General features: G+C 47.2%; 2 protein-coding genes across 3 annotated transcripts in view; one reads left to right on the top strand and one right to left on the bottom strand.

Moving 5' to 3' along the window:
- The window catches only part of INSYN2A (inhibitory synaptic factor 2A), a 51,921-nt gene extending 50,500 nt beyond the window's left edge, over positions 1 to 1,421 (top strand). The window contains exon 4 of the mRNA XM_058671053.1: positions 1,238 to 1,421. Within this exon, the coding sequence (XP_058527036.1) occupies positions 1,238 to 1,421 (184 nt within the window). The remainder of the gene's footprint in view (positions 1 to 1,237) is intronic.
- DOCK1 (dedicator of cytokinesis 1) overlaps positions 1 to 24,159 on the bottom strand; it is a 402,417-nt gene that overhangs the window by 240,756 nt on the left and 137,502 nt on the right. For both annotated transcript variants that reach the window (XM_058671051.1, XM_058671052.1), the window contains exons 25-27: positions 20,980 to 21,086; positions 9,892 to 10,019; positions 8,756 to 8,851 (exon numbers count right to left, since the gene is read on the bottom strand). In XM_058671051.1, the coding sequence (XP_058527034.1) occupies positions 8,756 to 8,851; positions 9,892 to 10,019; positions 20,980 to 21,086 (331 nt within the window). The remainder of the gene's footprint in view (positions 1 to 8,755; positions 8,852 to 9,891; positions 10,020 to 20,979; positions 21,087 to 24,159) is intronic.

The following is a 24,159-nucleotide window of genomic DNA, read 5'->3' as shown; positions in this document are numbered from 1 at the left end:
GGCCCCAGAGCCATTCTGGAGGCCCCAGAGCCGTCCCGGAGGCCTGGCCCTTGGTGCTGGGGAGGGCACGGCTGAGCTGAGGGAGGCCCAGCTCCCCAGAGAACCAACACAGAAACCCAGCATCCTCTTCCTAATGCCCCAGGAAATGGCCAGGGGTCCTGTTCAAAGACACAGAGAAAACGGGGAACTCAAGGCAGCTGACATCATCCTTCAGAAAGACTTTCTGAGAAATCACATACGTTTATGAAAACATCTTTAATGCCATGCTTCTCACAGTTACTCACCTCTGGCCAATGTCTTTCCAAGCAGCCCTGTGTTTGCATGTGTGACTTCCATGGCCTTGTTTCACCTGCACACTGTGCCTCCTTCCTGAAAACTGGATTTGGTAATAGCAGAGCCTCATTCTAGGGTGCTGAGGCAAACAACTGCAGGACATTGGGGCTCTTGGAAGCTTTTCAAGTAGCTAAGATTTTGTGAGGAAAAGCTTTTGCAAGGCCCAAGGTCATTTCATTTCCCCATTGGCTCTAGGCGGGATAACAGGTTCGTCTGCTCCAAGAGCCCAGGAGCTGGGCAGGCAGGTGCCTGGTACACTTGGCCCGGAAGACCCTTGCCTACTCCAGACCTCAGTGCCTAGTCCCGTCATGGACAAGACACCAGGTGATCCCCCATCCCTGTGTACTCATACGGTCAGGCTGCTCCGTCATGGACAAGACACCAGGTGATCCCCCATCCCTGTGTACTCATGCGGTCAGGATGCTCCGTCATGGACAAGACACCAGGTGATCCCCCATCCCTGTGTACTCATGCGGTCAGGCTGCTGGCAGTGGTCCTCTCCCCTCCCCCCCTTTCTCCAAATACAGGAGGAAAGCAGGAGATTGGAGGCAGCTGTCTCATCCACTTTCCCCGATTCCTCAAACCAGCGGTCCACATTGGTATACATCCCTCTCAACTATGTAAAATCATCAAAAATAAGATTGATTTATTCATAAGAAGCCAGGCGACTCTGGTTTCCCCATTAATGAATATGTGATTGACTTGCCTGCGGAAGCAAGGAAGGGATATTCCGAGGAAAACGAGCCCCTCTGTGGTGTCTCGGTGCCACAGCGCACAGTACGGTGCAGCACACAGAGCCTGGGAGTGATCGTGACCGTTGCCAGGTAGCAAACGGTGCCCCCCCGGAGGGGTCGGTCTCTGCGGAAGGCCAAGCACTAACTCCTGCCCTCCTCTGTCGTTCTAGCGTGGAGCTGGACTTCAAGCAGCAGGAAGACAAGCTCCAGCCAGTGCTGAGGAAACTCCAGTCCATTGAGGAAACTCAGGTCGCACCCTCGCCTTACTCTCAGGAGACTTCCTCCTCGACTCCCAAGCAAAAATCCAAACCTGAATCCAAAAAGCACGGCAGATGGAAACTCTGGTTCCTTTAGGACTCCAGGGGAGTGCGGGCCCCGGGCGTCAGAAACCCACTGGAGCTGCGCAGTCCTTTCCAGAGACCCACTGGATGGAGCATGCCAGGGTGCCGACTCGGCGCAATCCGCTTCTCGCCCTGCGTACCAAAAAGGCCTTTGTACCCACAGATCACCCACGGCGGTAAGGTGTGCTGCGACCCACCTTGCCGGCTCTTCGCCACTGTTCACTCGTGTGGGACACGAAGTCAGAAACGGAACTGACACGGTCCGAGATGACCAAGAAAACTTCTCTTCTCCCGTCCCCCGACCTGCAAGCACCACTTCATCAACCTGTGCTACGCAGGTGTTACTCTACACACAGCTGAAACTCATAGTTATTTTCAAGCCTTTATTATTTATTTAAAAAAAATAACGAGAAAACGCAAGCCTTATGTTTGCAAAGGACCTCATTTTTAAGTTTCATTTTGCAAATAAGCAGGGGACGAGTGCAATTTGCAGCACATCAAATTCTGGAGAAAGCACAATTTTTTCCAATGGTCGGAGACCATGAATAATCTCTCAAATGTGTCTGTGTATATCTGCCTTCACGTGCTGTAGCGCTAAGCTAAGTGGCCACCGCTCCGTGTCACACCGACACCTCCCATCCGGCCCCCTCTTCATCTGGAGTCCACCCACGTGTCCACTGCTCATTGTCTGAATGGCCGGCAGCTGGGGTTCCAAGGTCAGGATCTGCCTTTTATCACTGCAAGTTGACAGGGTTTGAACTATGGGACACAAAGGTTTCTCATATCTCATTTTTTAATCCTTTGGTACCCCAAAGGCTAATGATAAATCCTGGCAAGAATTCAGAGATACAAGGAGATACACAATGGATGATGATGAGATCACCAACATGGTCCCAGGCGCCTGGAGGCGCAGCAGAGCGTCCTGGTGGCAGCATCCTTGGAGACCTTGGTGGCCCTGTGAGTGCGGCCACACATCCTAGAGTCTGTTACGTGTTGTGACATCCATGCAAGGCCCGGCCATCTCAAAGAGAAACAGCCTGTCTCATTTAGCTGCTAACCAATGGACAAACTTAATGTCACCCACATTTAACCTACTAGTAAGTTGTAATAAGGGACATACTTAGAGGAAAGCTGTGACTCAGATGTTTCTAGGTCTTTTTTAAATCAAGATAACACTTAAGAGTTCTCTCTTGATTGTGTGTATACACACACACATACACACACATCGCAATGGAAATCTTAGTTCCTTTATTTTTTCACTCATTTCTTTGCATCTTTGTAAGTATCTTTTTATATAAGTCAAAATTCCTTAGTCTAGTATGACTTTGTCAACCAATGTTTTGCTTTTTCACAAAAGGATGTAGGGATCTTATGTTGCCTTTTTTTTTTTTTTGGTACAACTTAAATTTTGAAGTCTGGAAACATGAAAAAATCTCGTCTCCAAGTTTCTGTACAGCAGGTTCCTGTGGAACTGAGCGTGGACAAACACACGTCATGGATTAGATGCCCAACACCAGTAACCTTGGTGAGAGGAACTCAACCTGCTGTCTTCAGATGGCAGCTAATTCCTGCCAGGCGTTTTCTTCCTAACAACAGCAAATCTATTTTAGTTCTAAGCGTGTGGCCTTCACAAGGCCCAGTGATCAGTAATTAGATGAAGACTCGAACAAAGTGAAACCTACTGAGCAAAGACTCCTTGGGGACTGCTCCAACAATACTATAGATACATGTTTTCATTTGAAATTCTCTCTCTCTCTCTCTCTTTCTCTCTCTCTCTCTCTCTCTCTCTCTCACACACACACACACACACACACACACACACATCTTTTGCAGAAGCAATATAAAGGTTAAGTCCCCATGTCCCAGAGTTGAGGGCATGTCAGAAGAATGACAGTGGTTCTGTGCAGAAGGACAATTTCATGTAGGTTTCATGTAGATTAAAAACCTAAAAATGCATCTCATATTTTCTTACAGTTTTTTACTGAAGCAACAACAAAAAAAAATGTTTGTCACAGTTATCTCTCCTTATGTTTTAGAAAAATAGCAATGATCTTGGCGAACAGAAATGAGTGTATTTGCAGCTTTCTAATTAGTTCTACAAATCTGTCTAAACAAGAGGACTGCCTAGTACACAAAATCATGTCACAGTTCCAGACCCATCTAGGCTGAAACCAAATCATGTCACAGTTCCAGACCCATCTAGGCTGAAACCAAATCATGTCACAGTTCCAGACCCATCTAGGCTGAAACCAAACCACCACTTTCACCGTTAGAAAAGAAATCCTTGAAGATAAACCAAACTGTCCTTAAAAACAGAAAAATCTCTTCAAAATCGAAAAGAAATATTTTCAAAATCATGTCACAGTTTAATTGCAATGTGTCATTAATAATAATAGATGGCGATCCTTCTCCTGGAAGGATTTAAGTAAAACTCTGATAACCCAAGACAAAACGTAGTGTTCCCTTTATGTACATGTGCTCATGGCATTACGTATAGAGATTAAATTATTATACTTCTCATTAAGTTCTTTAATAATTTTTAAATAAAACATCAAAGATAATATTTTGTGTCGCTACTATACTTCTTTTATGGCCTCATAATTTGGGAAAGTAAAAAGAATCCAAGAAAATGATGATGCAGGAAGAATGGTCTGGAAGGAGTCTCATCCCATTTTGAGAAGAGATGACTACTAAACACCCCAGGCCTGCCCACTGGGCGGCCTGGCCTAGGTGACCAGGGGAGGGGCAGGACCGAAACGCTCTCCAGCCAGGAACTGGGCCTGGTCTTCAGCGGTCAGGCAGAAGGAGCCCAGGGCATCATGTGGGCTCACTGCAAGGTGCAGCCTCAGGAACATCCTGAGCACCTCACATGCCCCACGACTGCCATGGCAAATCATCCGACATCCTAAGGGGTAACTGGTCCCTAGTTCACCTCCACCCCAGGGGATGGGCCACCTCCTCCCTCTCTTCTCCTAGGTGACAGACAGGCACACCTACTGCACCTGAGCAGACCAGGCCAGGCGCACTGCCCCATGACCACAGGTGATCCAGGGGACACCTCTCCTGGACAGTCTGGAGGAGAGGTCACCTCCCCCTTCCGGTATCTATAACAAGACAGTTCACTCACATGGAAGTGGCCACTGCCCATGTGGACATGAGGACTCCTGCTACCAGGTCACACTCATGAGGCAGAGGCAGAACGGAGGGTGCCTGCCTCACAGGCCATCTTCCTTAACCACCAGGCACTGAAGGGCCACATCATCACCCTATAAGCATGCAGCTCACCTCCGAGGAGGAGGAGGCCCGGGCCTCAGCAGCTGCTCCTGGCTCCTCAGATCCCACCCAGAGACTCCAACTCGGGCAAATCTGGGGAGGGAATCAAGATGTGGGAAAGCCTCCGAGCGCAGGCAGGAGACGAGCAGTGGCCAATGGCCCCAGGCCTCCTCCAAGGCTGCTGAGTATCTCTGTGTTGGAGCTGTGACCATGGCATCATTGTCAGTGCGCAGCATCAGGCTGCCAGACTCCAATGTACAAACTATAACAAGGGTGCCATGCAGCACTGACTTTCTTGATCGGCCACCCAGCATCCTCACAACCAAGATAACACGGCTGTTCCTTGGAGCCGAGAAGACACAGCTCCAAGGTCAAATGCTTTGAGCAAGAACAAGAACTTGGCCATCAACGTTTCCCTCCTTCGCCACATAGCAGGTCAGAGTGACAAACCCGAATCCTGACTGCATGTGTATCAGCAAATACAGCTGGTCCTGGTTAGTTATCCAGCCAGGTTCTCTGGCACAGCATTCCCCAAAGCCCACACCGGCCACACTGACACCTGGAAAAGCCATCACTCCCACTGGCAGCAGAGGTGAAGCGTGCTGCCCATTCAGAGAGCCCAGGTAGACAGCTGGATGATGCCAAGATGAGCAACAACACTGATGGGTGAATTAGCATATCCTAATCATGCCGTACTCTGCAGTGTGCTCTCTGGCAGATGACAAGGTCACGCGAAAGTAGCCGATTACCTTTTAAGTAGCTCAGCAATTAACTTCTGACATCTTTACAGTTTGGTATGAACATGCAAGAATTACAGAGTGGAGATATTCCAGGCAATGACATGACTTTTATTTCCCTGATAATCAATCCAAGGTTAGTGGCTGGTGTTGAAAATCACCACCGGACCACAGTAGGCAGTGAAAACTACTGTTTCATCACCAAACGGAAAGGAATGTTGGACGTTAGCTCTGGCTATGTTCACAAAGGTGTCAAAAGGATTTTCTTAGCTAACAATAAACAGGAATTTTAGGATTTTTATATATAAAGACCATATACTCTCTATGAGAATCCCAACGTACTTTTTTTCTCTGCTACAATGAACCTGTGGAGGCTGAAGTGCCGAGAGGCACCTTTAGGGCACAGTTCTCAATCCCATTCCTGAAGGCAGACAATCTGGGTGACCTTACTTGGGCCAGAGTCTTGGAGAAAAGGTGCTTTTCATTGAGAAACCAGTCCTTACACACCATGCTGCAAATGCACAGGTGTGTCAGGTTCTGCGCAAACACGGGGGTGTCATCAAAGCACACCTCACCACCAACACTGCTGTGACGAGGAGATGCCCCCAGTCCCACCTGCCACCCAAGCTGGTGCTCAGAGCAGAGACCACACCACTCCCATTACAACCTCAGCGAGCCAGGATGCTCCGCCGACACACAGGGCAGACTCCACTCAGACTCACGGCTAAGCTTCTGAGAACTTTCCAAAGAACCTTCTCCCGGGAGAAGCCCACATTCCCATTTCAGTGAATTCCTAGTTTCCCATCTTCTGGTGTGCACCCAGGCCACAGAAAAATCTCTACTAATCTTTCTCCCTCACAGTATTCAGAAACCCATTAACAGAGGCAAATCTGACCATCTCAATGCAGGAATGCCAGCTAATATAGGCAAAGCAGGAGCACGCGGGAGTATGCATCATGCCACTGGCTCCCATCCCAGGTTGGGTTCAAGCATTCGCTTCAGCAAAGTCAAGTGCTTCTATGCAGATCCCAGTCACTAGCCTGATGGTTGGTCAGCCACCTACACACCAGAGACCTGGCCAACTAATCAAGCCGTGGACGAGGACAAGGGAGGCTGCCTAAGGACTGTGATCCAGAAAGATTTTCCAAAGGGAGAGGAAAGGAAAATCGGACCATTACAAAATACGTTTTCTATCTGATTATTCCACAGAATCACACTGCCCTGGAGTAGGAATGAGATGACGGTGAATTCCCGTGCCATCATGCCCACAAATCTGTCGGTTCAGCTTCCGTCCTCTGCATCCACGTGACTGACCATTCGACACCGGCCAAGCAGTACTTTATTATAGCACATAATGTATAAAACTTAGGACCCTGTGGCACATTTTTATCTTGTGCAAGAGATATGTTCCAATCGCCTTTTTAAATACAATGAATTCAAACAATGATATATAGCCATCTGAAAAAGAAGTTTTACTAAATACCACAGATACAGATAAAAGAAAAAGTTCACCACTGTATACCATAGCTCATCCAATTATGACCAAAGTCCCATAATCGTTTATCTCATCAGAATACTGGCCTGGGAGGAATCAGACCACAGCCAAGAGTCCCAGTTACTGTTCCAACAGGAGCACATCACATTTCCAGTATGACTGCTCATAACAGAATAAATCATTAACAGAGGGTATCTATTACAACCCATTTTCACTGTATACTTAAATTTTTTAAGATGATTCATAGTTGGACATTTTCCAGTACATTTAACAACACTGAGTAAAAGCAAGACTGCAATCTCCAGGATATAATGGAACGGTACAGCGAACCCAAAACAAACCTTATTTCTTTTTGAACACCCAATCAAGATTTTTTTCTCATTTATTCATTTACCAAAAGTAAAAAAAGAGCAATACAGACTCCACACACATGCACACATGCACACACACACACACACACACACACACACACGCTCTGTGGTAGCTGGGGGTAGGGGGGAGTCTTCCCTCTGCTGGTTCACTCCCCAGATGGCCACCATGACCCAGGTTGAGCAAGGCCAGGAATGCGGAAATTGTGCTGGGCTCCCACAGGGCAGTGTGAGCCCAAACGCTGGGGCACAACAGCAGAAGGGCCAAGACTTGGCCTGGCACTCCAATCTGGAATGCCAGGATTGCAAACAATGATGGCTTAACCTTCGGGCTACAATGCCAATCCCTGTCAGCAGTATTTTTGTCCCAATCTTCTAATCTCAAATCACAGGGCAACAATCATGACACTGAAAGGCCACTACACAAATCGACACCAGATACAAATCGGGAGGGCAAAGCTACGCCTAGCCACCAAGGCCTCATTTCCAGCTCACGAAGGACACTCACTGTTGGTTGTCGCCTGAAAGAGCCTGCCAAGCAACTCAGATTTGAAATGGCAAACGCCCTTCTTGAAAACATCTTGATGCTGTCATCGCTCATTAAATAATTACAGCTTATTCAGAATACTTCTGGAGAATTCTTCCATGACAGCTTGATTTTACAAAAGAAATTCAAAGGAGTTTTTGGGTACTTTTTATAGATACTGAATGTGTGAGAAGAGGGAGGTATCTACAGCAGGCATCAGCTCTGTCCTGCTTCCAGAGACGTCTGGCAGAGTCCACACTGCCGCCTCCATCCCCCAGTGACGGAGCTTGGCTACCACTAGACAGTCAGCCCGAGGGGGAGCCCTCACTACACCCCCTTCTCCAAGCACACAAAAGTTCATTTCAGGAAAGTCGCATGCACCATGTAGGCACCAGGCTTCATGGCTGGTCCGGCCAGCTGCCTACCAGAAAGCACCAATCCAAGTGCAGGCCATCTGCATGCTGCCTCCAAACCCAATCTTAACACCCATGAAAACACAGAGAAGAGCATTGGATATGAAGGTTGGGAGAATGGCAAACATTACTAGAGCGTTCTTAAAAAAACGTTAACAGTTCTTCATGCCTAACTAATCCACCTGCACACATTAGCACAGATCATAAAATAGCTGCATTGGAAGTCCTCAATTACTGTTTAAGTTCACTCATAAAACTTTATTCCTGACCACATAAATGTAAATATAAAGAAAGAAACTATTAGAGGAACATAGACTCAATGGGAAACACAGGTCTCAGGCTCCAAATGATGAGAAAACTCCCACCAGCTCTTGCAACTTCCGGCTTGCTCTACTGCTTGGCCATCTGCCTCAGCAGTCTAGGGAAGAGATCAGCGTGTTTGGAAAGGACCAGGGAGGACTAGGGCTTCAGAGGGAATACGTCCCTGGGGCACAGGGAAACCACAAGCGTGGGCCCCAGGGCACTGGGCACTTACAATGAGCTCCGAGTCCCTCCCCATGGAGATGACAGTCCGGTTCACTGTTCGCAGCAACTTCTCCATGATGATCTGTACGTGTCGCTGTGTCGGGCCCTGGCGGAGGACACAGCAGTGAGATGAACACCAGAGTCCATCATTAACATGCAGGCCCTGGCCATTGCCACCAGGCCCACATAGTCCGCCAAGAGCAAATCAATTACAACCCTTAACAAAATGAAAAATGGCCCTTGTCAAAGGCAAAAGCCTCCACAAAGAAAACTCAAGTCATTTTATTAATTATAGTCCATTCATGACAATTTGTTATATAATGATAGTGATTTAATTTAAGCATACCTTAAAAATAAAGCAAATCTGTTTCAACAATCTAATGTTTATGTTCCCTGATTAGCCAAGGCATGGCTCTTAAAAGACTCCTGGCCATTAGCAGAGGGGAAGGCAGGCACATTTCAACCCCGAACAGCAAGTCCAAACCAAAGTCGCTCTCGAGGGAGAGATCAGATGTCAGGAAAGCAGTGTAGACAGCACATCATGGGGCACAGCTCCCCGTGGTGAAAACCCACTGCTGTCTACTGGGTAAGGGGGTCCTTGATTGTGCCTCCCAGAGCCATGAACCTCAGATAAGGGCCTCTTAGTGCCACCCTTCCCCGGGGGGTCCCTACAACTCTCCCCCTCAGCTTTGCCATTAAACCTCTTTACCCGAGATCTTTGCTACATTAAGAAAAGCCAAGGGCTTGGAGTGGGACCCCTACAGCCTGCTCCCTGGGCCTCAGTCTTGAGGATCAGTTTATGTGACCTCTTTGGGCAAGAACTTTGTGTGCTCCGAGAACACAAACCAATGCTGAAGGGTTCAGATGACCAGGTGTGTGTGATGGTCAATAAAGTATCCAGGGTGCGCAGGAGGCAGCTGAGTACCGCCCCTTTGCATGTGCAACCCTGGTCTCCCTGACCAACGCCTTGATTCTGACACAGCAGCCAGTCAGTCTACCCACTCAGAAAAAATAATCTATGGGTACAATTCTGCAGAGGAAAAGAGAGCCAGTAAACCTGAAACTTACAATCACTCCTCTACTGCAAAGCCAGGATCTGGGAAGGCCCCCACCGGCTGCGCGACCCAGGCCGTCGCGCACACTCACCACGTCCTTCCGGTACAGCACCTCCAGGATGGTGCTGAGCAGCTGGCAGCAGGCCTCCAGGTCCTCCTGCCTCTCCAGGTGGTGCTTGAGTTGATCGGTCATCATGGGAAGCAGGATCTCCCTGCAGTCTACAGCGGAGACAGGGAAGACGGGTGGTCAGTGGTGTTCACTACCACCAAACTCACACTGCCCTACAAGCACTGGGCATTTATTTTCTGTGGCACAGGAGCCTGACATCGGGAGAGGTACATGGTCTGTTTCTACTGCTTGGTTAGAAACAAACACATGAACACCAGCATGTGCACGCATCACCATCACATGAAGGAACTCGGGAGACTTGCGAGGCAGTCAGAAAAGCTGCTGGGTGGGATCCCAGTACCCACACCCAGGGACCCAAGATCAAGGGTTGCCTAGCTGCCCACCCAGCTTCCTGCCAAGTCTTCCAGGAAGATGACAGAGCAAGCACATGGGCTACTGTCCCTGACAAGAGAGCCAGGACAGCTCTTGGCTTCAGTGCGGCCCAGCAACAGCTCCCAGAAGATACAAGACAGATTCTCACTGACTCTCTGGCTTCCCTCTCTCACGACCTCTCTCTCTTTCTTCGACATTCATCCTTTCAAATAGATGAATAAACTTTAAAAGAAAAATGACCTAGAAAATGGAATTTAACAGAAGTTTATATGGGGAGAAAAACTGCTGAAGTCCCTGCACATAGAAGTCTCTGAAAATCCATGGAAAACACACATGATATAACACTATGCAAGAGTCAAAACCTTCTGCACCAAAATAAACTTACCTTTAAATAATCCCACACAGCCAAACAAAGACACACAAAACATGCACTCCCCAAATGGCTACAAAGGCCAGAGGGCCAGAGACAGCCAATCTGAAGCCAGGAGCTTCCTTCTGGTTCCCCATGCAGATGCAGGGTCCCAAGGTTTGGGGCTTTCCTCAACTCTTTCCCAGTCCACAAGCAGGGAGCTGGATGGGAAGCAGAGCAGCCAGGACACAAACTGGTGCCCCTATGGGATCCTGGAACTTGCAACGTTAGGATTTAGTCATTGAGCTATTTGCATTGGGCCCTAATGGCAGCTATTAATAATAAAAATAACAGTATCATACAAAACCAGTCTTCTCAAAACTATCCAACAGTGTAGTCACCGAGCACGTGAAATCTAACTACTGGCACGAAGAAATGCAATTTTTAATATTTTGTACTTTTAAAGATAATTATTATTGATTTGAAAGGTAAGTGACTTAGAGAGGTGGAGAGACTGAGAGAGATTTCTTGCAAACTGCTTCACCTCCCAAATGGCTGCAACAGCCATGGCTGGGCTCCGCTGAAGTCAGGAGCCCAGACTTGCAGGGAGGCTCCCTGATGACAGGGAAGTACCTGAGCAGGTGCATCAGCAGGGAGCGAACACAACAGGTAAGCAGTCAGGACCCAGACCAGCAGGTGGTCCAGAGAGACATGTGCCGCATGCAGCAGCTTAGCACACTGCATCGGAGCTCTGCTCCTGATGTTTACACACACAAGTACGTATTTAAAAGATCTATTTATCTGCTTGAAAAGCAAAATTAGAGAAGAGACAGAGAGCTCTCCGACGTGCTGGTTCACTCCTCAGGTGGCCATAGTGGCTGGAGATATGCCAGACTGAGGCCAACAGGCTAGAGCGTCTTCCAGTCTCCTCCGTGGGTGTGCTGCTCGGTCACCAGGATCATCCTCCGCTGCTTTCCCAGGTCCATCAGCAGGATGCCGGGTGAGGAGCGGAGCAGGCATAACTGAAAACAGCGTCGATTCCAGCATGGCAGAAATGGCTTAACCCAATGCCACAACACCAGTTTCTAGATTTTTAATTAATATAAATTCAAGTGTAAGGAAGTGATATTTAGTCTAATTATTAGAATCAATTAATTATTTGGAACAACTTGAGTACATAACTACAGTTTTTAAATCTTTAATTACATCAAATGATAAAGAATAAAGATAAAATGTCTCTAATGAAAATTTAGCAAGCAATCAAGGTGTCCTTTAAGTGTAAAAGACACCTGGATTTCAGAGACTAAGAGTGAAGAAAAAAATATAAATTATGCTATTAATGATTTGCGGACTGAATTTACTTTGCAATGATGTTTTAGATAAAAAACATTACTAAAATGCATTTCATCCATTGCTTTCTGCTGCCTTTTTAATATGGTAATTAGAAAACTGTGAATTATGCATATGAGCAACATGCCGTTTCTGGTGGCCAACAAAGAGATGGCCAGCAAGCAGGTGCTGCACACCTTACTTTAACTGACTGGTGTTCATCGTCATTCTTCATTATAACTAGAACCACGGCCACAGCCCAAGTCTGCAGCTCCTGCCTTGAGCCGGCACTGTGAGCAGAGAAGTCAGAATCGCATGCACAGATGTCCAATGCTGTGCAGAGAGATCAATGATGCCAGGCAGAGAGGGTGCAGACTCCATGCACAATGGCTGCGGGGCTCACAGCTGCACCCAATACACCCCTCAGCCAATGGGGCCATCGTGATTACGGACGCCGCTCCCTGGACAGCTGCTGATCCTCAGCTGCAAGGGCCAAAGCAGGATGAGTAATGCTCTGGTAATGGGCACAGAGTTAAAAATATTAATCTTTATAAGAGGTATTCAACAGGCATCATCAGCTTATAAATGTCGAAGCTGAATATCCATCTATAAGCACATTAGAGCACTACATTAAAGCAAGATGCAAATACAAGAAAGAATTTGTCCATTTAAAACTCTCATTTTTATGAACACAGAGTAATTTTTAGTTTGGTCACATTAAACAAATGATCCATAAAGTGCATTTAATAACCTTGTGTGTGTTACAGAGAACTGAGATCCAGAAAACACTTCTCATGAGAAACAGTATGAGCCACACAAACGGGGCATGTCTACTTTTCCTCTTAAGCATCTCATCATTCCACCATCGAAGAATCCTGTACCGCATGCTCCCAAGGGCTGCTGTAATCTCCTCCATGCAACACACTGCCTTCTAGCAACAAACAAGCAAACGATGGTGTCTGAGGGGGCCATGGCAGCAACCTACTCCCCCACACACTGCACGGATGTGGAAACTCGGAGCCCAGTAGCTGACCCAGAACCAAGAGACTGCAGGGAAAACTCATACATGTGTGCATACATGTGAGTGTAACACCCAGCCCTTCCTGGTAGAGCACGTTTGTTGCCTCAATTCGTGCACAGAATGGAGTCACACAAACATGGTGTTTCTGTTCCCACAGGCAAGGCTGTACCTTCCTAACTGTTCTGGTCAGACCTATGGCCTCCTGCAGTTAGGACCTCAGAGGTACCTACAGTCGCTGGATTTCAACTCAGAGGATGACAGAGCAGGTGAAAATGATCTCTGAAATCAGAAGGACAAGCACAACCACATTGCCAAGGCAAGGAGCTGATTGCCACTGGGCCTGACGAGAGGAGGTGTCCAAAGGAAGATGAGACTGGACACTGGATATCATGGATCTGTTGGCTTGGAAAAAACCATCATGGCGGTTAAATTTCTACTGCAGTAACAAATACTGTTAAGAGAAAGACATAAATGGACCACCAACAAAGAAAAGTCACAAATGAATCATATTTGTAAGTAGATGAAAAACTTTCAGAAAGACTCAAGGAAAAGGCTGGTAAAGATTATTTTGGAAGGACTGGCTACGCTGGGAACCTATCTCCAGGTGAACAGTGGTGGTCAAGAGGACTCGGTAAGGTCAGAAGAAATTCTAAGGGCCGGGCAGTCCATAGGCTGGAGGCTCAGGGAGACTACATAGAGCTCTTTGGATCAGAAGAAGGAAGGGACCAAAAAATCCTCACCATGGCCAACACGATATTGCATACACTGCCCTCCCCCTCCCAGTTGTCCTGACAATGAGATACACATATGAGAAAACATGAGGCCAAACTCTACTCACCTTGGGAAGTCTGTGCATTCAGGTAGAGATTTATACAAGATTTGGGGGGGGGGGGGATTAAAGCAAAACTTAGGAGATTGTGGGCTGACCTCTTATCTCTGTCCCAGGCAGGTCTCCAGGGGCACAGAACTTAGCTCCCACATGCACGTGAGGGACTCTGACTGGAACCTGCTGACCTGCAGCCAGGGGTGTGTTACTGTGTAGACAGCTCAATCTAGGAAGCCTTCTTTCACAGTACTTCCCAGTTCTCAACATCAAGCAACAGGGTGGGCATGGAACAGTCAGTAGACTATAATACATTTACATTACAAAGAGGGACTGTTGGCACTGCTAATTTAAACACAGATAAACATTCCCACACAAGGGAGAAGAGAAAAAGTACTGAAACTTCATGAACATGCAGGACATGTTATGATGCATTCACATTTAATTTATGTACGTTTGCTTATTCATTTATTCACTTTCTGTCTTACTCCAAAGGGCACTTGAAGCGAGCTTTGTTTTTTTCCAGAAGGCATTACTTATACAGTAGGTGTGAAGCAGTTAAGTGAAAAAGTGGATGAGGGGTTAAGAAAAAAGCAATTCCTCCATCAGCACCACAGTGCTGGACAGCTCCCTGCCTGGGATTTTCTTTAGCTTTGAGCTAGATGTCCTGATTTGTAAATTGAAATAATTATTCAGAGCTGCTGCCTGCAGTGCCAGCATCCCGTTTGAGCAATGATTGGAATCCCTGCCACTCTTACTTGATACCCAGCTGCCTGCTTATGCACCTATAAAGGCTTAGAGGACAGTCCGTATCACCCACGTGGGAGCCTCATGTGGAGCTCCTTCCAGACTCCTGGCTTCATTCAGCCACTGGGGCAGTGAATCAGTAGATGAAATCTCTCTCTCTCTCTGTGTGTGTGTGTGTGTGTGTGACTCGTCCTTCCAAAACAATAAATCGATCTTTCTTTTAAAACATAATTACTTGTTGCCATTTCTGCATTCTAACTTTGATGACTTTCAAAAAACCCAACACATTTAAACAGTCTTGAGTACATAATAGGTGGTCAATAAGTCCTGATGGAATTGAAATAGAAATAATTACGTAGCTGAGGTGGGTTCACCATTGTAGATTCAATAAGCTATTTCCAAAAGCCTGGCCTGTTTCAAAAAATGGTTTTTCAAATACATAACTGAAGTTATGGAATGATACACAGAATGAAAGAAGAAAAAAACACAGCATTGCAGAAAAAATGCGTCCTCAAGAAAGAAAAAAAGGAGAAAAAATGATGTTTATATTCTACAATGATTTAAAAGAATCAGTCTTCAGGGTTCACAGCTGGTAATGTTCATTAGAAGTCATCAGCACAACCATCCAATTAGAGCGTTCCAGAATGCTGGGCTTGTGCCACACAGAACGGCTACAGCAAAATTAGCCCCAACCCCAATTTTTCTTTCTGCACAACATCCATCAAGCTAACAAAACCTACTTTTGCACATTCACTAAGCTCAAGGGATATTATTTTGATGTGTTTATGGGTTAAGGAATTATGGAGGTGTATCATATGACAAGTCTGAATTAACAGGCAGTTCTTGTCTATGTTTAAAACAGATGAAAATGAGAAATGCAATAATTTAAAGAGGTGCCAATTCTCTACCTTGGGTCTAATCACAACGAAAATAGTCTTGGGGGTGAGCACTGTGGTGTGGCTGGGATAAGTCCCTGATCTCAGCCTCAACCTACGTAGGAGTGCCAGCTGAACTCCTGGCTGATGGCTGGTAGAGGAGGCCAGCTCAAGATCTGGGTCCCCAAGAGTCACACAAGAGGCCAGGTTGTAGTTCTTGGCTCCTGGCCCAGCCTCTGAGGAATGAACCAGCACGTGGAAGATTATCTCTCCTTCTCGTTCTTTCTATCTCTGCCTTTAAGGAGGATGAACAATATTTCCTAAAAACTAGTCTGGAAACATGATTTTCAGATCTCCTAAGAGCAGGCTCCAAAGCTCCAAGGTATGACGGACATCACTCCGCAGCTTCCAAGGCCTGCTCTAACTAACGTTCCGCCATGACAAAGCGGAGGCTGGAGCTGCTGGAACACCAGGAGATTCATTCACCTTGAAAACACAAGCAGGGAGAATAATGGGAACCTACAGACCTGCACTTCTAAGAAGCGAGGTACTGTTCAAAATGCAACACAAATTGTTAGTCAGAAGAACACTGTCTAAAAGGAGCCTGCTTGCAGTTGTGCAGAGAGGAATCACAGGCTGGCCAGGGTAGGAGAGAATGGCACGGTTCCCATTCCTACTGGGAGCTAGAGACCGACCTGGGACAGGCTTGCCACTACAATTCTCTTCAAACACAGAAAACTTAAAGAAAAAGAACAACAGCAAACTTTAAAATAAAGCATGTCAATTGCTTTGGTCCCTTCCAAGATGGGAACATGGAAAGATTACATGGTGAAAGGCAAAGAAGCGATACAGCAGCAGAGGCACGGATCCCCCAAGATTCCAGCTCTAGCAGCGAATGGGAACACTGCCCACACAAGAGGACACATTCAGGTGTGTGAGACGACACACATCATGTGAGCTCTCCCACCTGCGTTACAGTGTCCCCATCACTCTTGGCTGACATGAAAGGTGAATGCGAGCTAGGGTTGATCCATTTTATGCAGATTTCTATAATATCAATGCAACACATTTCTATGGGCATGAATCCCAAATGTCAGTATTTTGGCATTTAATTTAATTAGACTGAAACTTTTCATTCTTGTAATAGACTATATGTTTTACTTTTCCTAGTTTTTGTCAGAGATGTGGGCAACAATATAACCACTTGGGAACAAAGCTACAAATGTATACATTATGAAGGTTTGACCTTTCCTTCTCTTTGTGTCTTACTTTGAAAATCTGCTCACTCCACACCACAGATTCTATGCAGGAGTCATCGTTTTGTGCAGCACATAATCTATTTAGCCAGCTTTCAAGTAGTCAAGTCACATCGCATGACAACGCTTGGAAGCCATCACGGCTCATTCACTGACTCCCGTGCCAGGCATGCTAACGAGTCCAAGCCCTTCACCTCAGCTGGAGAGCTGGCACGGGAACACCCAAAGGTACATGGGTGGCAGCAGCATCAGCCATGGGCATGCCATTCTGAAAACATCACCAACACACACCTAAACAGAACACTGTGATGCTTGAAAGCTGATTCAAAACATCTGGGAAGGGGCACATGGAGAGAAAAGACCAGCCAGAGGTGACCGATTGCAAGGCTAGATGACGGGTCCGCGAGGGTACACTACACCTTTCTCTACTTTTTTTTTCTGTAGCTTTCAAAGTGTACTCCATTTCAAGAAGGAGAATCTTGAATCCGAGGCAGAGCTGAGATACCCGCTAATCTTATCTCCATAAGGCTGGAAGGGCATTCAGTGAGCCACAATGACAAGCCAATGGGGATTTTCTAAGACTGCTCACAGCCTTGCAAATCAGAGGTTTCTTTCCACTTCTGCTCAGGAACACCCGGGCCCTCTCCCCTGCCCCTCCAACCCTGCCTGGCCCAAGCCCGGGTTGGACAGCTTCTCTGGCTGAACCTGACACTGCCCCTCCCCGCCTCCTTTGGTCACGTGATCTGCACAGTGGGCAGCTGCCCCAGTTCCTATCTCTGCATGGCCACTGGCTGGCCGAGAGCTTCCCTAGAACATCCTTATGCTTTCTACTCATGTGAGAAACACGCATCCCAGGTGAGCCTGGAGCCAGGCAATGCTCGAATGGGCAGAACAAAGGAAAATAAGAGCACTGACTATCTCCTGTGCACCACCAGCCCAGGAGATCTCCTACGGCAGGGACCCCAGAAAACGGCAGGGACATGAAAAGCCAGGTAACCCTTTCATAGGACAGCAGTGCCCTGAGGGCAGGCAGTGGGGCTCCTCTGAGGTATTCCATGGGGAGTGTGTCAAAGGGCCTCTGAGCGGCAGTCCTCCAGGAGGGTTCATCTCATGTCCAGTGACCGTGCTGCAGGATGCCCACAGAGCTGGTCGAACGTTCCTCTTGGTGCTGCCTCTGAGAATTCTTCTAGAAGTTACTAGCACTTGGATTGACACAGTAAAGCGAATCCATTCCCTCCGCACTGTGGGCAGGCATCATGTGACCCCTGAGGATCCAGGAGAGACAAACAGGTCGGATTTCTACGGGAGCATTGGTGGCAGTCACAGCGTGTGCTCACGCAGACCAGCCCCAGGAGAGAGCCAAACATTAGCTTCTTTCCCAACAGACTCAATTGAATGCACTCTCAGGCCCATGTCCTTAGAGAGAAATGAGGAAAGCAAGGCTGAAAATATTGACCCGGATGAAAGCTAGCAAGGAAAGGAGTCTGGGCGGAAGAACCACGCTGCTGTCAGGATTCCTGAGCAGCCGCTGGCTAACAGTCCGCTTCTCGATTCCTCTAAGGTGAGACTCGGAGCTACAGAAAGAGGTGTCTTGCAGCAAAGCCACTAAAGCATTCCTTTTGGCGAGTGAGGAAACACACATCCAGGGCGGAGGCTCTAGGAAACTTCACCTCCACCTGGACCCCAGAGCAGCCCTGTGGCGAGGCATGCAGACCCCAGCAAGAAACTGGCACATACAGGTGTTCATGCGGCTATACCCAACACATCGAGATCTAAAGAGCTGTACATACAGAGTTGATCTGAAGGATGTCACTGGGACGAGAGAACAGGACAAAGAAAACGACATTTCTTAAAAATTAACAAGAAACAGAACAAAGCATGAAAGCCAGCCATCAGATCTCATCAGGAAATGGCTTGTCTTTAAACATTTATACCTGTGTGGCACAGAATATTTGGAAAAATGATGGCATCTCGGTAAGAATGGACAGGCTGGGCGATTTCACCTGATAAATCTTCCTTGATGAGAAGGGGAGAGCAGTCCAAAGAAGCAGAGAGCTTCTTGGGGGAAACAAACAAACAAAAAAAATCCAGTGCTGTCTCATCCATCCTTGCCCAAAGTGACACTCCAGCTGGATCATCTTCACTGTGACCAGAGCATCGTGAGCCACTCGGAGCGAGCAGCGAGCATGCACAAGCCCAGTTGGGCTGCCGATTGAGGCTTGGACAACATCCACTGCTTGGGCGATTCTGGACCGGCTTGTAAAACACAAGCTGCAGACGAATTTCGGCTCATTTAGCCCAGGATGATTTAGGATTCATGTATGTCACACAATCTCATTTACTATGTTGGGGACAACTGGCTACCAACACTAAAATTCTAACAGGGGACTTAAAACAGACAATGTTTAACGGCTTCAACACAGATATTACCTGATGACTCCTTAAGAAAAAGAGGGCAATGTATTTATTTAGGTACATGCTGATATATCAAACACAGAATTGTGACAGTCTGAGACAAAGGGCTGCAAGACCAGAGTGAATGGAAATGGGGCACACAGAGCAAAGCGAAGGAAATCCACAGGTGCCACACAACTGGGCTGGCATCAACACACACAAGCAAAAACTGTACAAGCTTTTGATTAGCTTGTAAAACTTTCAACAAAATTTTCACTCAAATATGTATAAATAAAATTGTCTTAATATTTTAATTAGAGCTTTTATATAGCTTATGGCCTTATTCAAAGGAAATTAAATGGCGTGCAGAACAAGGTGTACAAAGAAATGCTGAACAATTCATATATATATATTCATATATATTCATATATAAACATTCCCAAAGCGGTCATTACTAATCAAGATTCATTAACAGTGATGCAAAACCCTTCTACAACTTGCTAAGCAACACTACTCACAGACAGCTGACATACACTGACAGCTGTAAACCCAATGACGAGGGGAGTCATGAAAACAGCTTGTGGGTACACATACATGTGTATATTTCTGCACATATGTGCAATGTGTACATGTCTACACGTACACATCTTCGGTTCAGTCAACGTGAGCTTTGGAAGGCACCTAGAGAGTGAGTGAGTTAAGAGCTAGCACTCCATACCAAGCCTGGAACATGGAGAGTCAGGGCCAGTGCTCCATGGAGATCCACTTGCTTTGAGTCACAGTCATTTGAGAGTTGCTGGCTTTGATGGAGATGAAACGGGAGTTCTGACCCAGGAAAGTCTGCTGCAAGGCCTAGATCCACTCTCTGGGTGGATATCGTTTCTCTAGAATAACACATCCATCAAATGGACCCCCAACATCTGCCCTTAACAGAAGCCTAGATAACAAGTGTGCCGTGCAGTACTCTTCGTAAAACCAAGAGGTAGACTAAAAGCAGGGGTCAAACTCAGGGTACAGCAGTCCCGAAGGTGCTAGGGACCAAGCCAGACACGGGGTGCACGCTTGGTGCACCCAGGAACTCAATGGGGGCATCCAGGACCTGGGCCTCTGTACCCCAGAAACAGCAATGGACACTTGCAACTCTCACACGAGGACACTGGAGAAGCAGTGGACGAGCCAAGGAAGTGTCTGGCCACAAATGGAAGAGAATAAATCAGTGCCTCTCTGCTGGGGCGCCGCACAGCAGGCCTCGCACTTACTTTAAATAAATGAGGGAGGCTGTGGAATTATGCAAAGGTTTTAAGCTTTCAATAAAACTGCTTGACAAGTGTAAAATATTAATTCAATCTGTCCAAATAGAAAGAAAATGATTAATAAAAGGGGTGGGGAGATAGCAAGGGGGAATATAAGGTGTTCCACAGAATAAATGAGTTGAAGAATCATTAAAATTCTTATTATTTTGAGAAGCGTTTGATGAAACCCTGTCAAAGAACTGGGAGTTCAGAATTAGACAGAACTATTACTTTAAATTTAAAGAAAATCTGATTTTTTTTCTTTGCAATCATCTCACTGGAAGCAAGTGATTGCCTCCCCAGGACAGAATCCAGAAGCTCACAGGTGACAATGTACGCTGATTATCCATGGCAATGGCGCACACCTAAATTACAGCAACGTGCTTCCGCCTTGAGTTTCCAATGATCTATTACCTACACTATATGTCAATTACCATTCTCTTGTAAGGGCTAAATCTGCCAGTCTTGTAATGAAACTTTTAATTAGTTGCAACCTGCACATCTTCTGGCAAGGAGGAGGGAAGGTAGAGGAGCCGAGACTTGCAGAGAGTGAAAAATGCGACAGACGAACCATGCCTGGGGTTCACTCACCATGCTGTGTGAAGAGGTCACTGTGAATGATTTCGATCAAGCAGTAGAGCTTCTGAAAGGTCAGCAGACCCATGGGGACATTCAGAATGAATTCTGTAAACATTTTGCTGTGAGGAAGAAAAAAAAAGAAAGAAATATTTCAGGGACACATAGCAGAATGCTTTAAAGTTGTTCCAAGACAGCGCCGAGCTTTAAGGTCATTAAGTGGTCATTAAATGCCACCAACAGGTTGGACAAAACCACTTACATAATGCAGGCCATAAATGCCATCTGAAAATGACATGTGGAAATCCTGCTTTTTCATTTCACAACTACTGAAATGGCCAGAATCCCAAAGATGGATCACAGCAAGTGTCGGTGAGGATGGAAGGAAAAAGGAACAAAGCTGGTGGGATGGCAAAAGGATGCAGCCCCGGGGGAAAGCAGCTAAGCACATCCTTGAAATGCAGTCACAGCTACAGTATCAGCCAGCAGTCCCACTCCTAGGTCCACAGCCCGGAAACGGCACACGCACGAGGCAAGCAGCATCACTCAAAGTACTCCAACAGGAGAAACCAGCACCGCCCCCTCAGACGAACGGACCACACAATTTACTCGCAAAACGACAAGCAACAAGACGTGCCACACGTGGAAAAAGCCCGTCACAAAGGCCAAATGCTCCATTGATCTACCTCTGTGAAACTCAAACAAAATATTTAAAAATTAGATTAGCAATTGCCTAGGGCCAGAGGTAGGAATGGGAAATGACCATAACAGGGCACAGGGGTCTTAGTGAGGCGGCAGAGGTTGTGACATTGTACTCCTGGATGATGGCTGTGCATCTCAGCACTGCACTGAAAAATCCAGGAACCACTGACTCTATAGTAAATCATAACACATTTAAACTATTGTAAAAACTGTAATTGTACAGATGAAAAGACTCATAAATAGCACTATAACAAGAGCTCTAGTTGGTAATTGAAGAAAGGCAAATTAAACTGACAAAATGCAAAAAGTGGTGAAATCAATCAATCATATCAACAAAATTCTATAACATGATCTCCCTCGGGCCCGGTGCCAGGATCCCATGTGGGCATTAGTTTGTATCCTGGCAGCCCCATTTCCCATCCAGCTCCCTGCTTGTGGCCTGGGAAAGCAGTCGAGGACGGCCCAAAGCCTTAGGACCCTGCACCCACGTGGGAGATCTGGAAACAACTCCTGGCTTCACATTGGTTCAGCTCCAGCCATTGTGGGCGCTTGGGGAGTGAACCATCGGACGGAAGATCTTCCTCTCTGTCTCTCTTCCTCTCTGTATATCTGACTTTCCAATAATAATAAATAATTTAAAAAGGAAATGATCGCCCTGGGTCTGCTTGTAGCATCACAAGCGACGTCATCACCTGAGATGCTCCCATCCGGGACGAGCTTCAGCCAGTTTGAGTCTCGGCCACTTTGCTGCCCATCCAACGCTTTATTAACGTAGCCCAGAAGCAGTGGATTGCTCGACTTTCTGCCAACCATCTGGGATACCCAGACTGGATTCCCATCTCCTGCTTAAGGCTGGCCCAATCCCAGGTTTTGTATCCATTTGGGTACTGAACCAGCAGAGAAAACGTTTCTGTGTGTGTATGGGACAGAGGGAGAAAAACGGACAGAGAGAAAACCTGCCTGAAATGACCACTGTATTGGACAAGCTTGGGAAAAGCCATCAGCACGCATGCTGGGCTGCTGGGTGACCTCATGCCAGGCAACTGCGCGGTGTCTATCAGAAAAGTTTCAGAAAATGCGAGATGAGATTCCACTTCTCTGTGTATCCCAACAGCAGAAGGACAAATGCTACAATAGATTCACACTTTACTGAAGCATATTTGATCCTCAACAACTCAACGCAGCATCGCATGCACCAGGCGGGGTAAAGCTAGAAGACCCCTGTTTGCAACCAGAGGCCAAAGTAGGCCTTGGTCACTGCCACGCAGCTGCTGGGTGGTGAGCTAGCGACAGACACTACATCAGCCCATCGCTGTCGAAATCAGCAAAGTAATTCCTGCTGTGGGCTAAAGAGTTAACGCGCCTGCTCAACTGAGCCATAGCAGCAACTGGGCTTGTGGCCACAGCAGAAGCAGAGGCTGAAGTGTTAACCCTGCAAAGCACCTGGACTCATTTTCCAGACTGAGCAGCACTAGGCTCAGCTGTATGTCTCTGTTTGGCCAAAGGTCTTTGGGGGAAGGTATATAAGGCGAGAGGGGCAAGACGTGAGAGGCGAAGGGCAGATGAGACTTCTGTGAGAGGCTTCTGCATCACTGGTCTCCTGTCGGTACTTCATCACCAGACCCTCTCTGCACACGTTACTGGCTCTGCTGGCTGGAACAAATACCTAGGGCATGCTGTCCATGTAGCCCCACTTTGTGAGGCTGGGGAGAGCAGGAAGCAGATGCCAGGGCTGGGCCAGCATGGGCTGGCACGCTGTGAGAGTCACTGTAAACGAGGGAGCAGATGCTGACCTCATGACCTGAGCAAACAGGATGCCTCGGGAGCAGGACCGGATCGCATCGACAAGAATGTTGGAGAGTCAGTGTGTGCGCCTGAACCTACGTGTCGAAGGGATCCAGAAGTTGGTGGTAACTTTTGGGTGGTGGACTGAAGTTTGAATTATCCTCTTCTGTGATCCTTAACTTCATTAACCAGGGACTTTGTAAACAAGAGAAAGAGAACCTACATTGTTTTCAATGGGACTTTATAATTCTGCACAAAAGTCATTGGAGGGGGCCATGCCAAGGCGCTGAGCACAGCTACAAAAGCCTGGCATGGTCTTGGAGAAGCAGGGCTCCTTGGGGCTCCTAGCCACGATCAGGGGCAGAGATGTGGTCCCTGGATAAGCCAGGGGCCACTTCCTGCAGCTAACAAGAGGCACAGGTGCACAGAGTGACCACGGCCAGTTGCGGTTTCCCTTACTTCCTCTTTGCTTTTCTGGCCCTGAGCATGGCAATACAGGTGGACACCGAAAGGACCTAAGGCATTCCTTAACGCCCCAAAACTGGGACCCACACCCCATCTTGTAACTCAGAAAGTCTGGGGAGGCAGATATCTCACTGGGCAGTGAAGCGTCACTTGGGACACTCGCACCCTACAGCAGAGTTGCCATGTCCAAGTCCTTCACTGGCTCTGGACCCATCATCCTGCTAATGAGCACCACTGGGAGCA

This window comes from Ochotona princeps, chromosome 13, assembly GCF_030435755.1.
Source record: "Ochotona princeps isolate mOchPri1 chromosome 13, mOchPri1.hap1, whole genome shotgun sequence".
Classification (NCBI taxonomy): Eukaryota; Metazoa; Chordata; class Mammalia; order Lagomorpha; family Ochotonidae; genus Ochotona; species Ochotona princeps.
Note: the sequence above shows the minus strand (reverse complement) of the source record. Positions and strands in the feature narration are given on the sequence as shown.